The sequence below is a fragment of the Odontesthes bonariensis genome, chromosome 15, assembly GCF_027942865.1.
Source record: "Odontesthes bonariensis isolate fOdoBon6 chromosome 15, fOdoBon6.hap1, whole genome shotgun sequence".
NCBI lineage: Eukaryota > Metazoa > Chordata > Actinopteri > Atheriniformes > Atherinopsidae > Odontesthes > Odontesthes bonariensis.
The window spans coordinates 21,651,410-21,678,308 of NC_134520.1; the positions used below are offsets into that span (position 1 = coordinate 21,651,410).

Here is a 26,899-nt window from a genome sequence, read left to right on the forward strand (position 1 = left end):
CAGGTCTGTTCGTCCTTGGAGTAGAAAAGTAATTTCAAGTCCAATTTCTGATCCTCTCAAGCTGTGTGTGCATATCATTTAGAGAGATATCCAGCTGGTAATTCAAGAATTCCTCATATTTTATTTGGTATCAACACACCAGAAAGTGTTTTTCAAAACTGAGTCCGTTAAAGCAACAACAGAACTCATTGATATTTGTATTTCTTAACTGATACAGAAAGTTTCATTCCTGGAACCAGGAAACTGAGAAGCTGAACTTGCCCTTTTTATCTTTGAAGTACCTTCTTCTCTGTGAGAGCTTGTCGTCTTTTCAAATTGGCATTTGGAAGCGGTTTACTCTGTTTAAGAGGTGTTGCGCTGATATTCCACCAGCCTTTGAGCCCAGTGCCTCAAGATTTTTTTTACATGTGAGCTCAAAGACATCAGCCTATGATGGAAGGCCTGCCAGTGTTGATTTAGAGTAGAGATGAGAAATATCCTGACATGGTAGAAGTCCTCTTCACTGCCCAGCTCTGTTTGATGTGGGAGCCCCAAAGCAGTGTGATAGAAAAACAGACCTCTGCAGTGCTGTTATAGCGTTTCGCCTCCAATAAGACCAGGACAACCCAGCGGGCCGCATCAGTGAAAGTGAGAACACTTTCAGCAAACATTTCAACAACTGTAGAATTTAACAGAGCAATGCAAACCTGAGAATAGAGATATCCCATAGATTTTAAGATTACAGGATTTATACGGCTTTGGATAGCATGGCACCTAAAGGTTAAAGCTTTTAATTCCTACCTAACTAGTTTGCAGTTTCAAAGTCAAGAACATGTTCGCTTCATCTGTTTTTTACAAATCAAGACCTCTCATATTTGGTCTCCAGTCTCCATTTAAATTTTGGCTCTGGACGGTTGGACATTAAGTGTTTTATTAAGTGTAGTCTGCGAGAGAAAGCTCAGGGCCAAGATCTTGATAGGTTCTTCCTTAAAACGGTGCTGCAGATTATAATCTAGAGGGAGCCGAAGAGATCATATGAAAGCAGCCATTTTCCATTCCTCTTTTCCATTCCTGGTTAAAAACTACCAAACGGGTGACAACAGAACAGGACCTTCCTGGTATAATGACAGTAGCTTTTCATTTGTACTCGCTGCATTGTGAGTCTCACAGAGGTTGTATTGCTTGCGTAATTGTTGAAGGTTTAACTCTGCTATTCTGTGGAGTTATGGAGCTCTGACTGGAGTGAGGGGACTTTTTGCTAATAACATGGAATACTTCAAAATGCTTCATAAGCTTGTGTTATAATATCACTCCACCTCACCAGATGTTACCATCCCAAAGTTTACTCTTGTCTGACTACGTCAGGTAGGAAAGGCACATTTGTTTTCTTAAAGTAGTCACCAGGTTTTCAATGGCCAGCACGATTATGTATGCTTTGTCTCTGTATACATTATAAACTTTGTCTGCAATATCCTCATTAAAGCTAGACACATTTTCTTTGAAAAAACAGACTTGAGGGATAAAACTGAACTTTCTTTGCACTTTTGTGCATAACATTGCTTGGGGAGAACATTTAGTAAACTTGCTTCAGTAACATCAGCTCACACTGACTAAGCGGGTCGAGCTGCAGACAGAGTCTTCTTTAATTGTTGCTCAGTATTTTTAAATGGCATTTTACTGGTGTGTGTATATATAAATATCTCACTAATATAACGGTGACATTTCTGTTTTCATTCTGCTTGCGAGAAAAAGAAAAGTAAATACTTCAGCAATCTCTTCCATTCATGTAGAAGTGGCATCTCCTTTGGAATCTGCATCTATCAATAAGCGACTCTGAAAAGACATATAAAAATGTGTTTTAATTTCTTTTACAGTGGAAAAAAAGCAGTTCTTCATAGATTGTTAAACAGGTCCCAGTTAATCCAAAAGCATGTGGTCAGACTTAAAGTTTTGATCTGTGGGATTAAAGTTTTTTTCCCAGCCCTGTTCCCCATGTTTCTTTTTTCATAATATCCACATTTTAGAACTCCTCAACTTTCTGATCTCATCTATTTGAACCTCTCCTCTTTATCTTATGATACTGGTATGTCATCGGTATAATTTTCCTCCCTCAGTTGTTCATTTGGCTTGTTGTCGGTCAAGAGAAAACTTCCTCTAAAAGGTTAATATGGCAAGAGCACTCAGTCAGGGGTGCACACAGGTTGTTCATATGCATCAAAACAGATAGCAGAATAGATGTTATACAGCATGTCAATACAACAAAAACGTTTGATTTTGTAACCCTAATAGATATTGTAAATATCTCCATAGAAAAAAACAACAACTAACAAAGAAAAATCTTTGATTCAGTTCAAGGTTTTATCAATGTTTTCTCTGTATTGATTGAGTGCTGTCAGGGCAGGTGGTCAAAGATTTTTAAAGAAGGCCAGTAGCAGCAGTGATAAAAATCTTGAGTTGACTGGCTCATGATGTGAAACAAAGCTTGGCCGTAATACCTCATGAGTAGGAGGGGAAGTGATAAAGAAAGCACATTGAGTGCAGAGTATGATGGCAACAAAACACTTTCCTTCAAAAGCTTCCATGAATTATAGACTTCTGTCATTAGGTCATGGCTCATTGTTCACTTTTTCCTTTTTGTCTATGTGTTGAAGAAAAGGACCGAACTGGAAAGGAGAATATGTCTAGTCTCTAATTAATGTATTGTTGTTGTTAATATATTCAGAACTTGCAGCGCAGAGAAATAAGTTTCTAATTGATTGTGTCAAGTTGTAATCCTGTCATAATGTATCCGTCATTAGGCTGTGTGAAAGCTCTTGGACTCTGATAGTTTTAGTCAATGTCACCACATCTGCTGTGGTTTTATAGGCTCACATTCAGTGAGTTCCTTTTTTTAAAACGGACACTGTTGTTTTTTTCTTTTTTCCTGTAACAGTGATGATAATCTTGTTTAAAAAAAAAAAAAGATATTAACGGCTGCCTTGTTTTATTTATTTATTTTTTTTCATGCCAAAACTGCTTACGAATACAATAGCAGACTAATCAAATGAGAGACAACAATGTGGCCTTAGGCTGGGCTCGAGGTATCTATAAATAACACTGAAGTCATGCGGACTCCTGGAGGCCCCAAACATGGTCCTCGATGTTTCTGTAAGAACACTGCTTTCTTCTGTTACTCTCGGTTTCTAAAATGTAGATTGTACACTTTGGGCGGTACAAAAATGTAACACAAAGCCTTGTGGATGAATGAGAATCGGGTGGAATCACCTGACTGTTTCTTAAATTATTTCAGTAGGAAGCCGGGCAAAGTTCTCGAGGCATTGCGTGTCATCTTGACAACTGCAGTAGTGTAAGGTTCTCTAGTCACTGTGGGAAAGGATCCCTGGGAATGAAGTGTAAAATGAACAGTGCATGGTGGGAGTTAACGGGACAATAGCTGAACTTGCATCAGTCCAGTCCTTGAAAATCTGTTATAAGACCTACAGTTGTACCGTCAGCAGTACCTTTTCAGCACAGTTGAGAAATGTAACAAAAACAAACATTTTTACATTTAAAAAAAAAAGTCTATCTATCTATCTTCATTTATTTCTTAACAAAATAAATGTTCATTGTTGACCCTTTCTGCGTATCTTTTTTGTCAAGACACCCAGAGTCTGGCATATAAAGTCAATAAGAGCAAAAATAAATGACAATAATGCTCTATTGCAAGACTCTGATCTTCATACTTTCTTGTTGAATGAAATTAAAAGTCAACTAGGACGAGTGAAACATGGTTAGAAAAGAAGTAATTATTGATCCCGCTGATTCACTTTCAGCCTTAGAAACACTGGCACTGCAGGAAGGCCGATTGAATTAAGACATGCAATGTGAGTTAATTCATTCAATGTTGTAGCTGAGAGATCATTGTACAGAATGTCCAAGGCGAAAAAAAGTATGTCGACATAGAAGGACTATGCTGACCCTGAAAAGACAAAGTGTACATACTCTTCCAAATCTTATACCGAATTGTTTGTGATGCTTTTTATCCTCTGTTCACAGGGTCTCACAGTCGGTGCATTGTTGTATATTTCATTATCCAATGGATTTCCTGGGCTGGTTTACAATGAATTTAGATTTCGACTATGAACCAACTTCTTAATCTATTTCTCAATTTTCGTGAGAACTGTCAGGGTTGTGAGTCATCCAGTCCAAATAAAGTGTTAAGGCGGTAGCATGGTTGCCGCGTCTGTCACGGCGGTGTCGCACCGTGACGTCAAAATGACGTTTCAGGCATGGCGCTTCCCTTGAAAAGACGGCGCAGCGCGTTGTCGTGCACCAGTCGATTTTTGTTACTTGGCGGCGCCGAGCACAACGAACCGGACGGACTGTTGTGAGACCAGGCTCAGTGAGGAGGTGCGTTTGTACAGGCAGCTGTACGAAACTGCAGTGAAACAGCACAGGGAGCACGTAAACTCCCCAAACTGGTTCACAGAGATGGGCAGAACTTTGGGGAAAGAGGGAGAGTTCTGTAAGAATGTGTGGAAGAAGCTATGGGACAGATACGTGAAGGCAAAGAAGAGGGCAGAGACTCTGTTGATGCCGGGGGCTTCAAACCTTCACCTCTTTTAACTGAATTAAAAAAAATTAAAATGATCCGAAAACTGTAGCAGTATCATTAATTACAGTATTCTTGCTCTTGACAGCGGCATTGTTTTCTTCTCCACTTTCGTGGTTGTAGAGTAGAGGTAACCTTCACGTAGCAGCGCCACCTCTGTGACGGAGAAAATTGCAACTACTGGCGCGCAACGACTTGCGCCACTATATAGGGTCCTATGGCGGGCACGAACTCGTGACGTCATCAACACCGCTCGCGCGAGCAGACGCGGCAACCATGCTAGAGCCTTTAGACAGAGGGTCCTTCTTTGGTTTGCCAGGAACTGTCAATCCAGGCATCGTCTTGACTTATAAAAGGGATTCTATGCAGTGCTTGCAATCTAAAGAGCGTTTTATGTTCTTGTTTTTCTATTCTCTGGTTAGAAAACCTGGATCTCATTACACTTTAACGATTCTTACGTTTCCATAGGGATGATATGGTATTGTGCTGTGACGGTTAATTTCCAGTTTATAAATTTAATCAAAGCCCCTGAAGTTTTGAACGCTTGTGTTTGTAACATGAGTTTGTTTGTTCTCCTCCCAGGGTTCCAGGTTGGTGTTGTGAGAGAGCAAGCTACCTGTGGGGAGGTGGACCGCCTGGGGCATTGCGTCCCTGGGTCTCAAGGTAGGAATGGGCGATATCCACATTAATTAGTCAGCTAATTATTCATCCCGGTGTTAAGCTGATTTTAGATTATCGGATCTGCAAACGATTTGTTAATTCATGAAAACTAAAGGATGTGTATCAAAAAAGAAAGAAGAAAACCAATGATACTGGCATGAAGTATCCATCATGGAACGCAATACTTTCTAAATATCGACATCTAACATTGAAAAACACATGTAATCTGACCTTTAGTAGGAGCACACACACCAACAAGAAACTGTAATATGTAAGAAAAGTACATTTTACGTTATTTCTGCATTAAACGCATTTTTTTTACCTGTATTGTTGATTCAGTACAAACCAGTAGGATAACCATTAATTTTCACAGAATCTCCAGTCTTTTGAGTCAGTTCTTTGGGCACTGATCAAGCTCGGGCTAATTATTCCCTTTGCCTCGTATGTTTAACCAACATTATTGATTTCCATTGTCACACGTGGCCTCCTCAACCGCAGAAATCCTCTTGAAATCGCTTAACTATGAGAATGTAAACCCTTAGCTGGTGATTCATTTTTTTATTTTTAACCCTCATCTTAATCTTGTGGTCTACAGCTTCTCCAGAAAGTCTTGCTCAGTGTGCTATTTCAGGCCAAACAACCATTAAGCGTTCAGTTCTGTAATTCTCACTTGTCCTCAGTGTATTCAAATTTTTCTATTGATTGTTAAATACACAGTCATTTATGAGCGTTTCCAATCCCGTGGATGACTTAAAGAAGAGTGTAACTGAGCTTTCTGCAGCTTAACATGTAACATATTGGTGCTGGAGCTGTAAACGGGGTTAATATGGCTAACTTGGGACTGGCCTGTCAGGCACATAGCTTTAACTTTGGCCTGTTGTGTGCTTGCAGCCTGTAATTACAAGTTACAACCCTCTGTTATCTGAACTGGCTCCGTCTCAGCAACCACACTGAGCCCAGCTTGTTACTTTGAAATCCTTTTTATGAAAGATGCTTTAGCTGCATTTTTATCTCAGTCATCTGCAATATTTCTAAACTGGAATGGTGACTCAGTCCGTGATACACTGGTGTCGGCATTTCCAGTCATAGCACAAGTTTGGGAGGGAATGTTCTGGTTTGCACGGCTCCTACTGCCTAGCGCCGGTCGAGGGGGAGCGGTGGGGGGGAGCTGCCATTGTAATATACAAGGAAGGGCTTGGTCCTAAGCAAAATATTCCACAATATGCCAGAGAAAAGGTTCTCCCGGGTGCAGCTTGCTGATAAGATCTCAGTGCAGGGGTAGTGACACAGGATCAGTGGGTGTTGAAGGGGCAGTGGGGGGGCAGCAGAGGGGTGGCACCATGCCCTGACACACCATGGCAGCATTTGTCAGAAATAACTGAGGTCAGTGTACCATAACCTCCCCACCCCGCGTCTTTACATTTTGTCTGTTCTGTGTATGTACTCTTTCTGTTTTTCCTGTTTGCTGTAATTTAATCAAAGTCATCTTTGACTTCTACTTTTGGTCACCTGTAAAAGAAAACTGACTTTTGGAGAATTGAAGTTGTAACACTAATCACTCAAAAGCCCTCTTGAAAATATGCACCGTATGAAGTGTGTGCGAGCACGCCAAGCTGAGACAAGCAGAGGCTAGTTTTGCTGAGTCCTCTGCTGAATTGAAATAAATTCTTTGCGAAAACAAATCTTCCAGTTCTTTGTTATTTTTTGCAGCCACACAGATTGTCTGCAGTGTCACTAGTATTACCAAGGCTGTTTTTACACAGTTGCCCCTATCTGCTCATATTAAGGCAGATGTTGCCCTGTTACAGCTTTTGCCTAATTGCAGTTATTTGAGATGACTGTTCTAATCATTATCAAGCATAATCATTAGAAGATGTCAAAACATCCAGATGAAACTGACAGAATCTCATTTCTATTACAATTTCCATGTTATTTTCCACTTTGTGTCTCCCTCTATCGCTGTGGTGTTATGGCACCAACTGGTTTTCTCAAGGCACTTCGATTTTGATGTTCTCCTGAATGCATTCTGATGAGCATCTATTGACATTAATGGCATAAACAAAAAACAAACACCACTGTGTTGCATTGGGTACATTTAGAAAAATCAGAGTCTAAGATGGCACCATTTGTTGGGTTTGCAGCAAAAAGATGGCAGTCAAAAACAGCTAATACTACTAATGTAAAACTGGCATGATATTAATTGAGGAAAAAGTCAATATGATTCTCATCACAATCAGTTGTAAAGTGAAATTTCATCACTGATGATAGCCTATGCAAAATTCCCATTTATGTAGTAAGAATTTAGTGAGAGAAATGTGAGTATGTTAGTATTCTGTGGTAAACCGCCAATGATGTCATCGTGATGGGAAATCTTGTTGGACGTGAGGTTAGCTTATCAGATTTTAAAGGTTCCCAATGCCTTGCATGGTGTCTCTTGGCGTAGTGGAAGCTAAATGATGAAAATGCTTTAAATTACCATTATTTTCTAAACGATATGCGTCTTCATAACTGATATCCCTGGACCTTTTGATGACCTTCTGATGTCTAGTCCTTGTTTTTCAAAAGCCCCTTTCACACTGCGACCCGCTACCTTAGCGGGTCCAAAATGCACCTTCGACCCGCGTCGAGCAATGTGAACGCTTGGCGTGTTGGTGTTGACCCGTGTCGCCTGAAGCCGAGTTCAGGGGGCGTTGCCTAGTGGCAGAGCGTCACACGAAACACATAAAATGCTGGGCGTGTACAATGACGTAGGCACAAGCCATGCGTCGGAGGTAGGGTTAAATACACCTTGAGGACTCGTTTTTGCAATTGTATATGCAGTTCATGGAGATGTTATTTTACGGGGTGTGGATGGTTACAACGTGGGATGCCGCCGAAGAACATATGCGGAGAATACAAGAGCACTATAGTCCCCGAAATGTGGCGGTAAATAACGTCCTCTGCTCGGAGGCTGAGGAGCTCGCGGACTTCCTTGTCTCCCCAGTTGGCCATATTAAAAAATGTCTCGAACTTGATGTAGGCTAAAACAGAGTAAAACTTGTCCTCACCTGTCGCTGTTGTTCTGAATCAGCTGTCCATTCTGTCTTTTAAACTCCTCACGTCACGCCACGCCCACGTCCGACCCGCGTCGATTGCGTTCACACCAAACTCGGCTCGGCAAAAAGACTAGGGTCCGACGCGGGTCGAAAGGCGAGTGGAGTTGACGCGGCAGCCCGGGTCGGCAGTGTGAACGCAACAGCGGACACGCTAAATTCGCGGATTAAACGCGGGTTATTCGGCAGTGTGAAAGGGGCTAAAGACTGTTGTGGAGTTGAGGTGTTTCTCTACACTGTTAATGCTAACACGTTTTTCTCTGTGCGTCCAGTGACTTAGGAAGGGGCTTGACAAACTGTTCTGCAACATGGAGAAGGGAGACGTGAAGGTCCTCAACAAGGGGGAGGAGGAGGAGATGGTATGATTTAAAAAAATGTTTTTTTTTTGTTTGTTTTTTTTGTAATTTGCGCTTTGACTGATCACATTCCTGTCTGACTGAGCACACCATGATTCCGTTTCTTCTCACATCCTTAAGGAGCTGCAAGGCTACCGTCTGTGTCATTGGCGGTTGGCACTTGTGGGCTTCGGGGTACTGTGTACAGGGGGCTTCCTCCTCCTGCTGCTCTACTGGATGCCAGAATGGTGCGTCAAGTCCACCTGCACCCGTACCACAGCCCGTGATGCCGAAGTGGTGTTGCTGCGCTCCACGGTAGGTAGCAACATGAGCCCGGCTGATACTGCATGTCCTTTGGACCTGCAGGACCTGCCTGTTTGTCAAAGTGCTGCACCACTCTCTGCTCAGCCATCACGTGTACATTTGTTGCGTGTATGGTAAACAGTAGAATTTACTTAACATTATGCCAGGATGCAGTTTATGAATTACCCTTAGAATATATTTATGAATAATGTTGTCAAACAAAAAGTAGCAAGTAAAGCATCAATATAACTTTAATTAGCCTGTTAACAGTCATTTATTTGTACATAATTGATGAGTCATGTCAGACAAAGGCCATAATTATAGTCCTAATTTGTGTCTACTGTCAGTGCCTGGCCAAAGTTCGCAGGCCAAAACTGTTCCAGACCATAACTAAATAAGAATATACAAGAAAATATACACTGCCATGTTTCAGCTGAGATATATACCAAGGATCTTTTCTATAAGTCTGTGTTGTTGTTGTTTACATGTTTACCTGCCACATTTCATATTCAACCATTGGTAAAGTAGGGTTTATTCATAGAACTTCTCTGCAGGCCTGCAAAATGATATAGTTGGAATAGAACAGTGTCAGCCATTAAACAGAAATATTCTTGTTACTTTTATATTTCAATTAAATGATGTAACACTTGTTTGAAGCAGATTCTTCCATTTTGTTGTGTAATTAAAATAATGGCAGGATTAATTTTCTCATTAAATCAGTTTTATGCTGGAGATATGAATCTAAAGCTTGTGTTGTTTTACAGCTTTGCATGAATACAGCTGAAGGATCATAGCAGCACAGTAGATGCATTTCGGGTGGCTTATCCATACGGCCTGAGGAAGGAATGCACAAATAAACTATTTATCAAACAGCGTTATGAAAACACAGCGTTTTCATAACGCTGTTTGATACCGTGTGTGTGTGTTTGTCTGACGTGTGTGTCTGCATTCCTTTCTCTCTTGGTTGATCTCGTGCTTGAATGCTTGTGTTTTGTATTCCTAACCATTTCTGACCATCAGTTAGAATTTTACATGTTCTCATGATGGTTGAAGCATAATGAACTACTCACCTGTAGTTATGTTGAAAACATTTTGCTAAAATTCACTTTCCAAAAACGTTTTTCAGAAATGGGATTCTGCCGTCAGTATTTATTATTTTCGTATGTATTATTAGTTTTTGCATGTGTCTAATTGTGTTGGCATCATTTTCTGTGATGCTGTAATAAAAGATGCAACAGAATAAACAGAACAGAGAGATGTGGTGTCTGCGGGTTGTCAGTTGGTACGCATTAGATGCCAGGAAGTGCACCACCGGCTGACCTGACAAATTACTTTATTCTTTCACAAACGGACCAACATTCAGAAAGATGAGAACCAGCTGATATGTGTTGCCCTTTAGCATTACACTTGATAAGTAATGGAGGCTATTATGTGGTTTCTGACTAAGGGTCCTAAAAATCAAGTCGACTAACTTTGTTTGCGTGTATTGTTGACCAGGATGAGTTCCGGCGCTGGTTCCTGGCCAGGGTGCGAGTGATGCTTGCTCCGGGGAGCAACCCCTTCCACAACCTGGACACCCAGACCACCTCCCCCTCCTCCCCTTCCTCTCACTCCTGCTCCCTCTCCACCTCTGCCTCCCCACCTCTGGCCAACGGACACACTCCTTACCCCACCGATGGCAGCCCTGCTCAGGATATCATAAGAAGATTTTCCGACTACCAGCCCACACAGGTACACTTGGCACAACACTGGTTTCCACAAGATACTCTAAGTACCTTTAAAACAGAACACACAAATGTTGCTGACTATCTGTCTGTGTCGGCTTTGGATGCTTCAATAATGTGCAGTGATACTTCATATTGCTTAATACACAAACCTAACATCACAATTATTAAACATTTGTTTAGAATACTGTCATGGCCCTGAGCCTTTTTTCAGTGACGTGCACATGTGGGTGGTCTCCATTGACAACCTTCATTGCATAACATCTTATCCTATTTATGAGCACAGTACAGATAATGTCATTTTCATCTCAGGATCAATTTTTTTTCCATTGTTGACGGTTTCCCTCTAAACTTGATTTAAACTTCATCGACACAAATGCAACAATTTAAACATTTCTCAAGTTAGTCAACATTGACTGGAACTCTTTTCTTTTTCCCTCAGATTCGCTACTTTACCTTCCATAGCACAAAGTATTTTTGGAACGACGAGGTTCACAACTTTGAGGTTTTAACGTAAGCACCCTTTAAATACTTGCAATACTTGCAATGTTATTGTAAAAGCTGTATCTGGCCAGTACATGGTTGTAATCACAACTAAGATTCAGTAACAAACAACTGAAACAGTTTTTTTTGTTGTTTTGCTTTGTTTTTCAGCGGCCTGGAGGATCAGCTGATGAGCTGCTCCACCCTCCACTCGGAGCACAGTGCAGGCCTGACCGGGAACCAGCGGGAGTACAGGTAACATCTGTTCAAAGGATAGCTCGCACGATAAAATGTTCCTGTACAGGGTCGGGGCAAAGGGCAAAGGCCTTACAACTGCAAACTTTAAGCCTTTCATTCCTGGTGTAGCTGTTAGCAAAATTCATGGTTTGGCATGTACTTTGGTTTTGACATCATAGGTTGATGTTCCTTTCTCTAAAACAACAACATAAATAACAAAAGAACGAACAACAAAAAGCATGTACAACTCTTTAGAAAAAAAATATATAGATGTATTTATACAGGCTGTAGCTTATTGAACATAAGGCTCTCAAATGCTTAAAGGGACACTATGTAATAAATTAAGTCATTTATTAGCTCAAATCAACATATTCATTCATAAGTTAGTCCTCATTGGTGTAAAATGATCTCTGTCAAAAATCTCACTTATCCTCCTGAGTGAAGAATAACTTGTCTGTATCTACATAGAGCAGGTAAGCTCTATGGAGGCTGCCATGTCCTTCCGGTCTATGAAAAATGACGAAGTGCCGAGAGGGACATAAAGCACTTCGAATCGCGATTTCCCCACCAGGCCTACAAGCAGAAATGACGTCATTGTGACGTCATTTCCGCCAAATGGCTTACAGCCGCTAATGCTAAATACAGGTGCTGGTCAACGAATTAGAATAATTTGAAATAGTGCAATCAATAAATTCTTTGAATGCATTTTTCGTGCAGAAAGCAAATCAGGTGTTCACCGCACCTGTCCTACTCGTTAGACTAATCACAGAACTCGTTACCTGTAAAAAAATTTGCTCAGCTGATCTTTCCAAAAGGCCCATTTAGGCCATTTAACTGTGACACTGTTGTTTTATTGAATTAGAATAATGGAGAAACCGTTTCATTGAATTAGAATAATTTTTATTATAATTAGAATCATCACTTTCTCAGTATTTTGTGGCTGCCCCCTTGGCTTGTATGACTGCCTGAAGTCTCCGCGGCATCGATTTGACCAGCTTGTCGCAAGTTTCCGCACTCACAGCTTCCCAGGCAGTGGCGATGTTCTGCTTCAGTTGGTCCAGCGTAGTAGGCTTTCTGTCGCGAATTTTCCGCTTGACGATGGCCCAAAGGTTTTCAATGACATTGAGGTCAGGCGAGTTGGCCGGATATACTGTATCAAGATGTTCTGGAAACGTTCCTGATTCCGACTGTTGAGGAACAGTTCGGCGAAGAAGACTTCATATTTCAACAGCATCTTGCACCGGCTCATGCGGCAAAGTCGACCAAAGATTGGTTCACTAAAAAACAGCTTGAAGTTTTGGCATGGCCGGCCAACTCGCCTGACCTCAATGTCATTGAAAACCTTTGGGCCATTGTCAAGCGGAAAATTCGCGACAGAAAGCCTACTACGCTGGACCAACTGAAGCAGAACATCGCCACTGCCTGGGAAGCTGTGAGTGCGGAAACTTGCGACAAGCTGGTCAAATCGATGCCGCGGAGACTTCAGGCAGTCATACAAGCCAAGGGGGCAGCCACAAAATACTGAGAAAGTGATGATTCTAATTATAATAAAAATTATTCTAATTCAATGAAACGGTTTCTCCATTATTCTAATTCAATAAAACAACAGTGTCACAGTTAAATGGCCTAAATGGGCCTTTTGGAAAGATCAGCTGAGCAAATTTTTTACAGGTAACGAGTTCTGTGATTAGTCTAACGAGTAGGACAGGTGCGGTGAACACCTGATTTGCTTTCTGCACGAAAAATGCATTCAAAGAATTTATTGATTGCACTATTTCAAATTATTCTAATTCGTTGACCAGCACCTGTAGATTTTATTCCTTGGCACATATGTCTTTGTGTTCATTAGCTTTCTTTTTGTAAGTGCATCATCTTCTTCTTTTTATTATTATTCCTATGCTCCCCCTGGATATCTTCTTTTTGGCGTTATGCTCACATTTGTAAACTGTTATTTTGTTGATTTACTAATAAAGTTTAAAAAAAAAAAAAAAATGCTAAATAGATTTTATCTTGTAAATGATCCCACTAATAATGCATTGATTGTTACCAAACTTCTGCCGTAGTACACATAGGCTCTTAACTCACAAAACGAGGCATTAGAAAGTTTGTAAGTTTACCGGGAGTTTATTTACCGCTGCTAATGCTCCTATTGCTAACACAGGCTAATGCTAACGCTGCGTCGACGTCACTTCCGGTAACTCCCGGAATATGAATAATTGCATTGCTTGCACATCAAAGGAGATGTTATGTTATCTGACATGTTATCTGTCATCTGTATTCATAGTGTTGTTGTATGTGTGTTATGTAATCCTTTGTACTGTGTGTCTTGATTTCTTTTTGTTTGTATGGACCTTGAGTCTGAAGCTATAGCTTCTTGAATCTTGACACATTCCGCTTGCCGTAGTTCAAGAAGTTGCAGCGCACATTTGAAAACGTGAGGCGCTAGAGAGCAAATTCATTCAACTTTGCAAAATAAAATTGCACCACTAGATGGGGGAAGAAATTACATAGTGTCCCTTTAAATATTGTCAAAAAGAGTTAATGGCAACAGACAGGAAAAAATGTGTTGACAGGGGTTATTAAAACATGTCAAACATATTTTGGACATAATTAAACTTTACAACCAGCATTTAGAGCCTATTGTTATTATTATTATTGTTTTCTCTTTTATCCACACTGGACACTGGTTGGACGCAGCCCAATTATATTAATGCATTTCACTGTAATAATTGTAATAAAGTGTGCGCAAAGTCACGGGTTCGTGTAGTGCAGGAAGTCTGATTAAACTGACACATTGTACAAGATCAGTGAAGCTGTCCTTGTCTGATCTTGTCCACAGCCCAAATACTTTCCATTCTTCCATGGGATGTGTCGACTTGAACAGACTTCTCTGAGATTTATTTAGATTCCAGGCTGAAGGCAAGCCTCACTCTGAACCGAGAGCCAAGCTCCTGTTTTGCACACACAACGTTAAAAGGGATTCACAAACACCCCAGAGAAGTCATTTAGGACATGCTAAAATGACAGGTTACACTGTACTTATTAAATGCCCCTCAGAAAAAGAGGATTAAACAGTTAGTGCAAATTAATGAGCGGTCGTGGCTCAGCTGGTTGCATGGTCGTTCACCAACATAATGGTTAGCGGGTCGTTCCCCGGTCCATGGGCCACTGAGCCACACATTCCCCGGATATGTTCATCGATGTAAGAGTGCAGATAAAAATAATTTCAAAACTGTATGTATCTGATAGCATTGTTAAGATTAAAGATCTTCACACTTATATTCTTTGGTATGTTGTTGTGTAACTCTGCTATGTAGAGAGTGTGTGTGAGTTTGAATATGCAGGTGTGTTTTACACCACAAAACACAATGCTTTTGTTCTCTTGTCAGGAGACTGTTCTTCGGAGTGAATGAAATTGCAGTGAAAGTGCCTTCTGTTTTCAAGCTGCTTATCAAAGAGGTAGAGTCCAGTTTTCCATTAACATTGGCTGCATGGTCTTTTATTTACTCTGACTTTCCATTCTGTGCTCGTCTCATTGCACATGCTTTCCTTCAGCTGTCAGAACCCAGATCTCTACTTGTGTCCTACTGATTTCTATAGCTTTGAAAGAACCAATTGTTACTAGTGAAGAAAAAAAATAGATTTTTGTGCTAGTCAGCTTGATTTTTTTCAGAGCTTTATGTCTTAAAGTCACTGCTGACTTGAATGAAACTGGTTTCAGAATTTGTATGTTTCATCATTTGCTTTTGAGTATAGCATAAACCATTTGTCTATTATTTCAGTAGATGTCTGACTCACAGATGGAGACAATGTAAATTCAGAATCAAATTAAGTTGTGTAAATGGCAACTCCTCTATCTGAGGGCAGATTGTTTCCCAAAAAAACTATCATTTTGTGTTTATCACTCTCTTTATAAGGAATCTGATCTAACCTTTAGTTCTGTCCAGCTCGTAGATACAAAGAGCTTTACTGTCTTATTTGAGGTGTGCTTCATGTCCTCCAGCAGACACCTGTTTCCAAGCTCCTCCCTGTAATTACTACAGTAATTCCTCTTTTTCTCCTCTCGCAGGTCCTCAACCCTTTTTACATCTTCCAGCTCTTCAGTGTGATCCTGTGGAGTGCCGATGAGTATTACTACTATGCTGTGGCCATTGTTTTCATGTCGGTCATATCCATAGCTACCTCTCTGTACACCATCAAAAAGGTGAGATCCACAATTTTTCCAGTCCTCCTAACTTTTAACACTTCTATTTATGTCTGGGTCAATTAACTGGCTGCAAATATAAATGAGTTGCTGCACAGAGCTGCAAGTTGTGTTTTTTTTTTTAAGTTGCTGTAATTAGGATTTTTGTGCAATGCATTTTTGTATCAATATGGAATCACACAAGTTCACCCAACAGGTAAAGATTAAAGCATCCATACAATGAAGAATGAATTGATATATGGTTATAGTCATGGTTTGTCGGTCTTACTAGTTTGGTGAAATAAATGAGTCACAGGTTGTTTTATCTCAGATTGGCTTTATATGTGTAACATTAAAAGGCATACCAAAGAGAATCAAAGAGAATGAATTCATAGCCCTCCCTCCCTTCCCTTTTGGAATTTACCCATTGCTACGTTTGTCACAGCAACTGCACTAAATTACAGCAATCACAGACACATTTGCTGCCCCAGTCATGTCTAATCCAGTGTTTTCAAGCTACCAAAAAAAAAAGCTTTTCTGTACACAGTCTGCTGCCTCGGCCTCAGCCAACATACTCGTATGAAAACAGCCTTGCTATCACTAAGGTGCTTATAGGAATTAATAAGCTCTCTCCTCACTGTTTTTGTGTCTCCCCAGCAATACATCATGCTTCACGACATGGTGGCAGCTCACAGTATTGTCCGTGTGTCTATATGTCGAGCCAATAATGGTAGGCTTTATTATTTCTTTCTTTTTATCTCTTTATTATCAGTAGTATTATTAACTGTTTTTCAAATTGTCTAGAGTCATTAAAAAGTGGCAAACGGCATGGATTGCTCTATTTACTTTGCTGCTTTTCTAAGGAGTTTGTTCCAACCAAGCCTCACACTAGGCTGTCATCCAGATGGCTGCTGCAGTGGGACACTGCAGAGTTGAGAAATAACTCTGTACACCCTTTCTCATGTTTTCAAACTATGTTTGTTGCTGTCTAAGTAATGACATTATCAGCAAATTGTATCAGATCAATTTCAGTGGAACATGACAGTGGAAGCTCATACACTACTTTAAAGCTGTCTCCTCTCTCCTTTCTCAACCCATTCATCCATTGTTACTCTTGGTCTACACAATGTTCAACTGTATTCACACTGCATTTAATGCACTAATTAACCTTCTAACTTCTACATTCCGGACAGATATTGAAGAGATATTGTCAACTGATCTCGTGCCTGGGGATGTGATGGTCATCCCCGGCAATGGGACCATCATGCCATGTGATGCTGTTCTGGTCAGTGGCACCTGCATCGTCAATGAAAGCATGCTCACAGGTAGGAGGAGAAATCTGTAAACTCAGATGTAAATTTAGTGAGGTGGAATTTTTCCTGTAGCCCATCCTAACAAGTCTTCCCTCCATCAGGTGAGAGTGTTCCTGTAACAAAGACGAACCTCCCAAACCCAGTGCCAGGGGAGGAGGAGGAGGCTGATAGTGCCTACAACACAGAGGAACATAAGAGACACACACTCTTCTGTGGCACCAATGTCATCCAAACCCGCTTCTACACAGGCGAACTGGTCAAGGCTGTGGTGGTCCGCACTGGTCAGTCTCAGGGTCTGGATTTTAGAACTTTAGTGTTGGGACAGTGTTATTATTATTTCATTTAAAAATGTCCTTCATCCCTTGAAAAAAAATGCATTGGTACTTTGACCGTGAGATACTGCGTTTATTTCACCAGTTCTAACAATCTCTGTTTAAATCCTGCATAAAATTCAGTCTCTTGCCATTGAGTCAGCTCAAATAGCTTCCAAGCAGTAATGTTGTTTACTACAAAAACATTGCAGCACCTCAGAACATTTATTACTCAGCCATCAAGCATTTTATGTGATCTACTAAAGCAGGTGTCTGGAAGGAAAGGAAAATATGAGCAAAGATTTATAAATCTTGACAAACCTCTCTTCTTTGCCCAGGTTTCAGCACAGCCAAAGGCCAGCTGGTGCGCTCCATCCTTTATCCTAAACCCACCGACTTTAAGCTGTATCGTGATGCCTACCTCTTCCTGCTGTGTTTGGTGGCTGTGGCTGGAATCGGCTTTATTTACTCCATTGTCCTCAGTATCCTGAACGAGGTAATCCAGGAGAAGACGAGTGCAGCCTGAACACAGTACAGTGGGATAAAAGTGAAACATCAAGGAACAATACTTGATTGCTGGTCAACAGGAGATGATATTTCTAAAACTTAGTTAATGCTTACACAAAAACCAAGGTACAAATGATCTATTTTAGCAACCACCTGTTTCACACCTCTAATGGTAAACAGTGAGACTTGGAAAATCGACCTGGTTTAATCTGTTGACCTTTGACCAGCTCACTGTGGCTCTCCCTGTACTTGGTAGAATTACTTGAAAACAAGCTCATGTACTTACACTGTTGTTTTCTCCACATTACCAGAGTCCTTCATTCTGATGAATAAGTGTTATGCTCAGTATCTGGTGTTTTGGCTCTGATTCGGTTTGCCTGCTCCTCAAAACATAATCAGTTTATTTTTTTACTTGATTCACTCATTTCATTTGGTGTTGTTATGTCACACTTGGCAAGTACCACAAATCCAAAAAGACGATTTGGGGTTTGTTCAAACTTTCTCAGGAATGATTACATTTTCACAATCAGGTGATTTCCTTTTTCAGTTAAAGTCTGTTCAGTAGTTAGTCTATTGAATTGTTGAAAGCAGGTCCTCGGTTGCACACTGTAGCAAATTAATTTCCCCAACACCGTTTAGTCCTGTTGTTAATTTCTGGATTTCTTTGTGCCTCCAGGATTTTAGCAGCCACTTCAACAAATGAGTGAAAGGGAACCTTTAATAGCTTCTGGTTGTTGGAATGAGCACCAAAGTCAAAGGCAGAGACTGATATGTTTTGCCTTCCAGGTGCCAGCAAAGACCATCATCATTGAGTCCCTGGACATTATAACCATCACCGTGCCACCAGCACTGCCGGCAGCCATGACCGCGGGAATAGTGTACGCCCAGCGACGTCTCAAACAAACTGGCATTTTCTGTATCAGCCCACAGAGGATTAATATTTGTGGTCAGATCAATCTGGTCTGCTTTGACAAAGTGAGTCTCTCGAACAGTTTCTAGAGAAATGGAGAAACCGTTACGTGAACAGTGGTTGGAATAGATTATTTTAGGTGACTAAGGAACTTGAGTCATTGCTTGTGTTTATGTTTTTTATGCCACATTTCTTCTTCAAGACTGGGACTCTGACAGAAGATGGATTGGACCTTTGGGGAGTTCAGAGAGTTGAGAATCGCTGGTAAGATGGTTTAAATTAATATGATATGGAAATATCCTAGTGAGGGTTTTTTGCTACAGATCTCAAGTACTTTTATTTTATCCATAAAGTGTTGTTCCCATTCCCCCTCCACCATCTTCTTCTCCTGCCTTTCCAGTTTTCACCTGTCGGAGGAAAATGCCTACAAGGAGAATCTTGTCAAGTCCCAGTTTGTGGCTTGCATGGCCACCTGCCACTCTCTTACCAAAATAGAAGGCCAGCTGTCCGGAGACCCGCTGGATCTGAAAATGTTTGAGGCTACAGGCTGGGTGAGTTATCCGTCCATAAGCATGGGGGCAGCATTTGACTTGTTTGATCAAAATGAGAAGTTGTACAGCACTTTAAATGTTGTGGATCTGTAAGATAGAGGGAATCTGAATGACACTAGGTCAAGTATGTATACCTGTTGTTGAGCCAATATCTCCACCCCTTTCAGACATACAGCCCTCGCCGTTAATAACCAGGCTGGATATGTTTCCATGGAAGTCACAACAGCTGTCCTACTTGATTGGATGAGGTTACATTACTGTGTAACTTACAACATGAATCTACGTCTCTTAGAGTGTAGGAATAGGACAGATAGGAGAGGTGGCATCTCCTTTGGTATCAAGATAACTTTAGGACTCAAAGGAACTATAACCAGATTGTAAGGGTTATACTGTCTTGACTTCTATGTTCTATGCCAAATATTCAATTTTTTATTTTTATCTTTTTCCAGTTCAGTCTTGGCTTGTCTGTGTAGAAACATTAACTTAATAAAAACTAAATGTTTCCCATGTATAGTTGAAATGGCTTGTGGAAGTCAGCAATGTGGCATTTTCCATGTTTGAAACTACTTTCAATTCAATTCATTTTTATTTATATAGCGCCAAATACAACAAATGTCATCTCAAGGCACTTAGATAGTAAGTCCAATTCAAGCCAATTGGAATTCAATTAATTAATAATAATCATAATTCATAAAATAATCCAATTCATATTAGGGGTGGAACGGTACAAAAAACTCACGGTTCGGTACGTACCTCGGTACGGACCCTACGGTTCGGTACATTTTCGGTACAGTGCCGAAGGAGGCGTGTAGCGAGGTTCGAGCACATGTAATAGATATCTGAATCCTGCCTCTTCTACAGTGGAATATGGGCGCATAGCAGATGCGATGTAAATTCCAATTGCTTTGGTAATTTTTTTTGCTCTGCATGTATTCGTATCCAGGGGTTGTTATACATTTGGGAGACGTAATTGGTCGGGTCTTTTCATGGTTTCTATAGAACACACCTGACGGAGGTATGTGGTGGTCGGTAGCTACGCCCCATGTCATGCTATCACGGCTGAAATGTTTACTCATACCACACAGACAGAACCGGCGCGTGTTTAATAAGTTAAACTTACACGTTGTCTCCTTTGTCTGCAGCGCTCTGCTCTCCTTTCTTCCTTCATGAAATGAAAAAGTATCGCCTCCTGACACTCTCTGTGAGCTCTTCCAGCCTCGATGTTAGACGCCTGATGTGATCGTCCATGATTTATATCACCATCATGCAGACCATGAACACGGTGGCCTCCTAGCTCTCCATATTAGCTTCTTTGTGGTGTTTTTTCTTCTCTCGGGTTTTGTTTTGTTCCGTTTTGTTGTTGAATGTGGCGCTAAACGGCTAACGGCTAACATGTCACTGACGCGGACGGCTGCGCGCGGCGCATCAGTCCCGACTCAAGTGCGAATGCAGACTGAAACAGTTCCGCTGGGGAAGGACAGTTATCAGAACGAAATTCGAGTAGGACAGTTCTGATAACTGCGTTCTTATAACTACTCTGTCCGAAAGCGTATATCTCTACGGAGCAATCAGAGCTTGCATGTGGCAGTGTTTAAATGGGTCCTGAAGGAAACTCTTGCAAAATAACAGTTCCGTGTTCAGAAAACTTCCGTACCGTGTGTATTCTGCGTGGAAATGCGCGTACCGAACCGTGACCCCCGTACCGTGACGGTTCGGTACGAATACATATACCGTGCCGGCCCTAGTTCATATAGACCCAATTCAAAAACAATTTCCTAGCTAAGAAAACCAACAGATTACACTGAAAACTTTTTGTTTTTCGGTCCAATCTCCCGTCTAATCTCCCTGTGTTTACTTCTGTACTTCTAATACTTCTGTGTTTAATTCCCTTTTTCTTTTTTTCTGTGGATTTTGTGCTCCAGATCCTGGAGGAGGCCACCGAGGAGGAAACATCCCTCCACAATCGCATCATGCCCACTGTAGTTCGACCCCCAAAGCAGCTGTTGCCACCAGAGCCCGCTCTGTCACCAGAACAGGACATGGTATGTACAGCAACCCAGTTGTTAAGCTGTTTCTGCCATCTCACTCAAAGTCTTGAGGAAAGGATAATTTATGTCATCTAATGTTTTGTTTCTGTTCTATATTACAGGAACTCTATGAGCTTTCAGTAAGTTGTCTTTTTGAACATTAAATGCATCCTAACCTAAATGTAAACTGAGAATAAACATTTTCCTTTGTTTAGACTTCAGGCATTTGTTTATTTTAAGGGGCTGACATGTTTGAATATATAAAAAAATAACTGGTATTGATACATTTTTCTATGTTATGTATATGTGAAATAGGTTTTGGTTTTTTTTGTCAACGAAGAGCTCAGTTTTACAAATAATCGGCCTTTGTGTACAATATTCATTTGCATTTAAATGATGTACGTCTTTGATATCTTTTCTGTTTACAGTAACTCAAAATAGTTTTATTTTGCTTGTGTGTGTGAATGTGCAGTCAGCATATGAGATAGGTATCGTGCGGCAGTTTCCTTTTTCCTCGGCACTTCAGAGAATGACGGTGGTGGCGCGTCTATTGGGAGAGAAACGTATGGACGCCTACATGAAGGGGGCACCAGAGGTGGTGGCTAGTCTCTGCAAGAAAGAAACAGGTGAGGTGTCCTGAAACTGTAGCTGATGTGAGGACCACTGAAATGTACATCTGATTTCACTTCACTGTCTTGATAAATGTGTGCAGTTCAGTGCCTCAAATTGTAATCTGTCCTATTGATTTGGAGTAAGGATTATGGGGGTGGGGGGGAGGAATCAAAATGTTGCTCAGTTTCGGTTTTGTTTCTTTTGCGAGTTCAGTGTCCCCAAAAATGAAGTCATTCTAAAATGAATCATTTGTGTTATATATCAAACAAACACTGTGGTTAGCTTAATTTGCTGGCTAATGGTATATATTTCATTTGCAGTGCCAGAAAACTTTGCAGAAGTTTTGGAGAGTTACACTAAGCAGGGCTTCAGAGTGATTGCTCTGGCTCATCGTCGACTCGAATCCAGACTCACATGGCACAAAGTCCAGAACATCAACAGGTAGTTTTATGTATAATATTCAACTCTGTTTTGAAAATGTTTGCGTAGAAAGTTAAACAGAAACTTGGCAAATCATTTGCACCTTTTATGCATTTGAAAAGATGTGTTCTTTTTGACACTGCTGACATTAAATGGTCACACTGACTTTCACTTGTATGTGATTTCTATAGATATTTTATCTGTTTTGCTAAGATCCATTATGTTAGCAAAGATCTCTTCTGTGCTTCCATTTTTGTAAAGGAAAGAAAGGAACCTGAGATGGTTTTATTCTGTGTTACATTTGAAATGTGTGTGTTTCTCTTTGAACTAGGGATCACATAGAGGCAAACATGGAGTTTCTGGGTCTCATCATAATGCAGAACAAGCTGAAGGCAGAAACCCCAGCAGTGCTGCAGGACCTTCGTCGAGCCAACATCCGCACTGTTATGGTTACAGGTGCAAACAAACTAGTATTTAGCAACGAAGCTTCATGTTTATCTCCTGCTTCTTCGGTCCTCAGACCTTTAATGGTGTCACTTTTGAGTGGCTTTGGGGTTTCATTTCATCAACTTTCAATTCACAAGCAGCTCAACTCTGATGCAATAATACCAATAATAATTATATTTATTTAATCTTTTTATTATTTCTGTTAATCATCCAGGAGAGCATTGTGGATTGCTCTGAGGTGACAGATTTGGTGAATTGTTGATCGCTAATGTGAAACCATAATGAGAATACTTTGGGTTTTGTGTATTATTCCACCATCCTCTCTCAAGGTGACAACATGCTGACAGCAATCTCTGTGGCGCGTGACTGTGGAATGATCCCTCCTGAGGACACGGTCATCATTGCTGACGCCCTACCTCCCCATGATGGACAAGCCGCTAAGATCTCATGGAGATACTCTGACAAACCCAGCAAGACCACTCGCATTGAGGTGAACCGATGTTAAAGTAAAATCTTGCTTAAGGTATCACAACAGCTAGGCCTGGCTTTTTTTATATGAACCATGGGAGCGAGACCTGCACAATTGGATTGAATACGCTGCCAGCTGCTGTGGAGACCTGTAAAACGGATCGATTACATCACATATAACTGCACATTTATGCTGTCGGTGTCAGAACCTCTTTTTTTTGGATGCTTTGGTCTCTATACGATTGTTTAAAAAAAAAAAAAAAAAGGTACGTTGTAGTCACTCCTTGTCTGGTGTGAAAAGGCCTGTTGTGAGGCATCAACACTCAAGACACACAACAAAAGGTTGGAAACAGGCGCACAATTTCAACACTAAGGCTGGGTTCATGGGTGTGAACCTGGCTTAATGGCTGAAAAGACTATTACAGATCCATGTGTAGAGTATGTCAATTTCAAACACGTTAGTTTGGCAGCTTGATATGTTGACTGAAAGTTGATTTTGTCTAAAAACTCTGGAAGAATTATCTTTTAAACTTACCAAAATCTACATTTATCAATATATCTGCTCAATAAGAGTTATCTGTGCTTGTTGTAGTTTAAAATGTATTTGTTTATTGATGAGATTGAAATTTATATTCGTCTAGAATATCCGTCTCAATTAAAACATTTCTCAGTGTATAGAACTAAAAGAAATATTCTTTGCTCACATAATGGGGCAGAATACAGCAGCGGTTCTATAGGAAGAATTATAGTTACAAGTACCGTACGTCTGGATCTTCCAATGTGTTAAATTCAATCCGTACTTCAACAGGAAATAAACATAAGCCTAGAGGACGTGTGTCACGTAGATGAGCCCAAAACCCAGGAGTTGTACCACTTTGCAATGAACGGAAAATCATTTGCGGTGATTGAAGAGCATTTCCCCGATATGCTCCAGAAGGTAGGTGACTTAAATCAAACTGAAAGTCATTCTGAAACGTTTTCTGGAATTAGAGAAGAAATACCAAAACCATCTTCTGCCTTGTAGCTCGTGCTGCACGGGACAGTGTTTGCCAGAATGGCGCCCGACCAGAAAACCCAGCTGATTGAGGCTCTGCAGGGAGTGGAGTGAGTATTGAAGTAAAACACATGATGCTGCTCTGAAAGCGTTTTCTGTCAATGACACAAAAGGCTTTTGTATCTCCGGTTTGACCTCCTTGATACTGTGAGCCATTTAATCATGAGGTGTAGAGTCACCCCTCCACCTCAACCTGAAACTAGAAAAACGATGAACAAGTAGATCGACAATAATAATTTTTTATTTGTTCGCAGCTACTTTGTGGGGATGTGCGGAGACGGAGCAAATGACTGCGGGGTACGTACAGCTGTACATTAATAGTACTGTTGATATAACGGTGACTCCTTATGATGGTCATAGTCTGGATGCACTATGTAAACGCCGTTTTATGTGCTCCCTCTCCCAGGCTCTTAAGAGGGCGCACGGTGGGATCTCTCTGTCGGAGCTTGAAGCCTCAGTAGCCTCTCCTTTCACCTCGAAGACCCCCAACATCTCATGTGTCCCCAGCCTCATCAGGTTTTACTTTCATTCTCTCTTACATACATACTGTACCATGAATAGGTAAATTAACAAAAAGGAGTGAATTTCCAAGGATTTAGATTGAAATTAGCTTTTAATTAAGCAGATATACTATAGAATTTTGTGTTGGAATATAGGGTGAATGCCCTTTAGAGTAAACATTAGGTTTCCTCTCTGCTGGTGGGTTTGAAAAATACAACATTATCAGCTTATTAGAGTGCTGATGGTATGGGTCTACGATAGTGTACCGTTATATATATCCACAGATAAACATGTCACACTTTTAAAATGATATGTTGGTTAGAGACATGAAAGAGTTTTTGCTTCTCTTTACAGGGAGGGACGTGCTGCTCTTATCACATCCTTCTGTGTGTTCAAGTTTATGGCTCTCTACAGTATCATCCAGTACATAAGTGTCACTCTCCTGTACTCGGTACGGAATGTGGCCTCGTCAGTCAATATCAGCTGTGAAATGATGAGATATCAAGTGTATTTACAAATCTGTTCTGTTGTTTTTCTTATCTTTTTTTCTTGTCTTAGATTCTAAGTAACCTTGGAGACTTCCAGTTCCTCTTCATCGACATTGCTATCATTCTCCTGATTGTCTTTACCAGTAAGTACGGCAAAACTGACAAAGATAAGGTCACGCTTTTGTTTTTTCTCCAAACCACTTTAAATAATGTATTCTGCCTCATGCTTTTACTTTTCTAAACCGATGCTGGATCTGTTTTCTGCCCATCCTCCTCATTTCTCCTGCTCCTATTCAGTGAGTCTGAACCCAGCGTGGAAAGAATTGGTACCGCGTCGTCCCCCATCAGGACTGATCTCAGGGCCTCTGCTGTTCTCTGTGCTGACCCAGATCCTCATCTGCTTGGGCTTCCAGACCATCACATTCCTTTGGGTTCGACAGCAGCCCTGGTACACCACCTGGACACCTCTTACAGAGTGAGCACCTACTATTGTACTCTATAATGTCCAGCAGCCAACGCACAAAAACATCACAACGCTATTTTTTTGTCGTGATTTGTTCTTGCACGATTTGATATGACATCTGAAAAACACACAAAGTTAGGTTTCTGTCTTTGGACTATCCCTGAATCAAACTTTGTCTTCATTCAGCGTCTGCAACCACACATCACACCTGAATCTGTCTGACCTCAACGAGACAGAAGTGGACGACCACAACATCCAAAACTTTGAGAACACCAGCCTCTTCTATGTCTCCTCCTTCCAGTATCTCATTGTTGCCATCGTTTTCTCAAAAGGCAAACCTTTCAGACAGCCTAGCTACAAGAATTGTAAGACTCTCTCCTCTGAACACTGATAGTTGTCTGCTAAAATAGTTCCTCATTTGTATTGTAATGTTTGCGGTTGGGTTGTCTCCTCAGGGCCTTTCGTGCTGTCTTCTGTGATTTTGTATTTTTTCCTGCTGTTCATCATGTTTCACCCTGTTAAAAGCATTGATGAGTTTCTAGAGGTAGGTGAATATATTCCATTACTGCGTCATTTCTGCCGTAGACTTTAGATTGTTTTACCAAATAGAATAGAAAAATACTTCATTCATACGATCGTTATCTTAATTATTGTTTTATATGAAGGCAGAGTCTGCTATTTCAGGAAGACTTGAATTATTCTATTGATGCATACACATAAAGCTTTAAAGCAAGTAGTGTCTCGGTCATAGTTTGACTTCATGAATTTCTCTTGTCAGCTCAGTGATTAGCTTTTCTTGGTCTGTACAGATTGTCTGTGTCCCCTTTGATTGGAGGGTAAAGCTCTTCTTGATCATCCTAGTCAATGCCGCTGTGTCTGCTGTGGTGGAGGTAAGACCAACACGACAACATTTGCAGTAACAGTCGATGTTTTTGTCGTGTTCACTTTTTTCCTTTATTTCATGCAATGTGCTCATCTTTGTCTTGTTTAGCTGGACAACTGGATAAGTCCTGTGTTATGAGAAGAAAATACGTTTCCGTTTTAAGACGTGGCATTTTCAATAGTTAACAGCAGAAAAATGTGACTTCACTTTTTTTGATGATTTGTGTGCATTTGTGGGGCTTCCAAAATTATCTCAAAATGACACACTTCTGTCTAGTGTAACTTTATTTGAACTGACACATGCCTTTTAAGAATATACAGTAGTTTTTCCTGTGTAGCTGTAGTAATGGATAGTTTA

At 40.8% G+C, this 26,899-nt stretch overlaps 1 protein-coding gene across 2 annotated transcripts in view; it reads left to right on the plus strand.

The window, feature by feature from the left end:
• The window catches only part of atp13a3 (ATPase 13A3), a 36,749-nt gene that overhangs the window by 2,364 nt on the left and 7,486 nt on the right, over positions 1–26,899 (plus strand). For both annotated transcript variants that reach the window (XM_075485516.1, XM_075485517.1), the window contains exons 2-32: positions 5,153–5,233; positions 8,595–8,681; positions 8,799–8,972; positions 10,458–10,691; positions 11,127–11,197; positions 11,339–11,422; positions 14,794–14,863; positions 15,474–15,608; positions 16,245–16,317; positions 16,781–16,912; positions 17,002–17,181; positions 17,550–17,707; positions 18,505–18,693; positions 18,831–18,892; positions 19,029–19,179; positions 21,102–21,221; positions 21,329–21,346; positions 21,679–21,832; positions 22,139–22,259; positions 22,570–22,694; positions 23,015–23,175; positions 23,962–24,090; positions 24,178–24,257; positions 24,462–24,504; positions 24,614–24,723; positions 25,063–25,159; positions 25,267–25,339; positions 25,494–25,671; positions 25,846–26,024; positions 26,115–26,203; positions 26,469–26,549. In XM_075485516.1, the coding sequence (XP_075341631.1) occupies positions 8,631–8,681; positions 8,799–8,972; positions 10,458–10,691; positions 11,127–11,197; positions 11,339–11,422; positions 14,794–14,863; positions 15,474–15,608; positions 16,245–16,317; positions 16,781–16,912; positions 17,002–17,181; positions 17,550–17,707; positions 18,505–18,693; positions 18,831–18,892; positions 19,029–19,179; positions 21,102–21,221; positions 21,329–21,346; positions 21,679–21,832; positions 22,139–22,259; positions 22,570–22,694; positions 23,015–23,175; positions 23,962–24,090; positions 24,178–24,257; positions 24,462–24,504; positions 24,614–24,723; positions 25,063–25,159; positions 25,267–25,339; positions 25,494–25,671; positions 25,846–26,024; positions 26,115–26,203; positions 26,469–26,549 (3,522 nt within the window). In that variant the 5' untranslated portion in view covers positions 5,153–5,233; positions 8,595–8,630. The remainder of the gene's footprint in view (positions 1–5,152; positions 5,234–8,594; positions 8,682–8,798; positions 8,973–10,457; positions 10,692–11,126; positions 11,198–11,338; positions 11,423–14,793; positions 14,864–15,473; positions 15,609–16,244; positions 16,318–16,780; positions 16,913–17,001; positions 17,182–17,549; positions 17,708–18,504; positions 18,694–18,830; positions 18,893–19,028; positions 19,180–21,101; positions 21,222–21,328; positions 21,347–21,678; positions 21,833–22,138; positions 22,260–22,569; positions 22,695–23,014; positions 23,176–23,961; positions 24,091–24,177; positions 24,258–24,461; positions 24,505–24,613; positions 24,724–25,062; positions 25,160–25,266; positions 25,340–25,493; positions 25,672–25,845; positions 26,025–26,114; positions 26,204–26,468; positions 26,550–26,899) is intronic.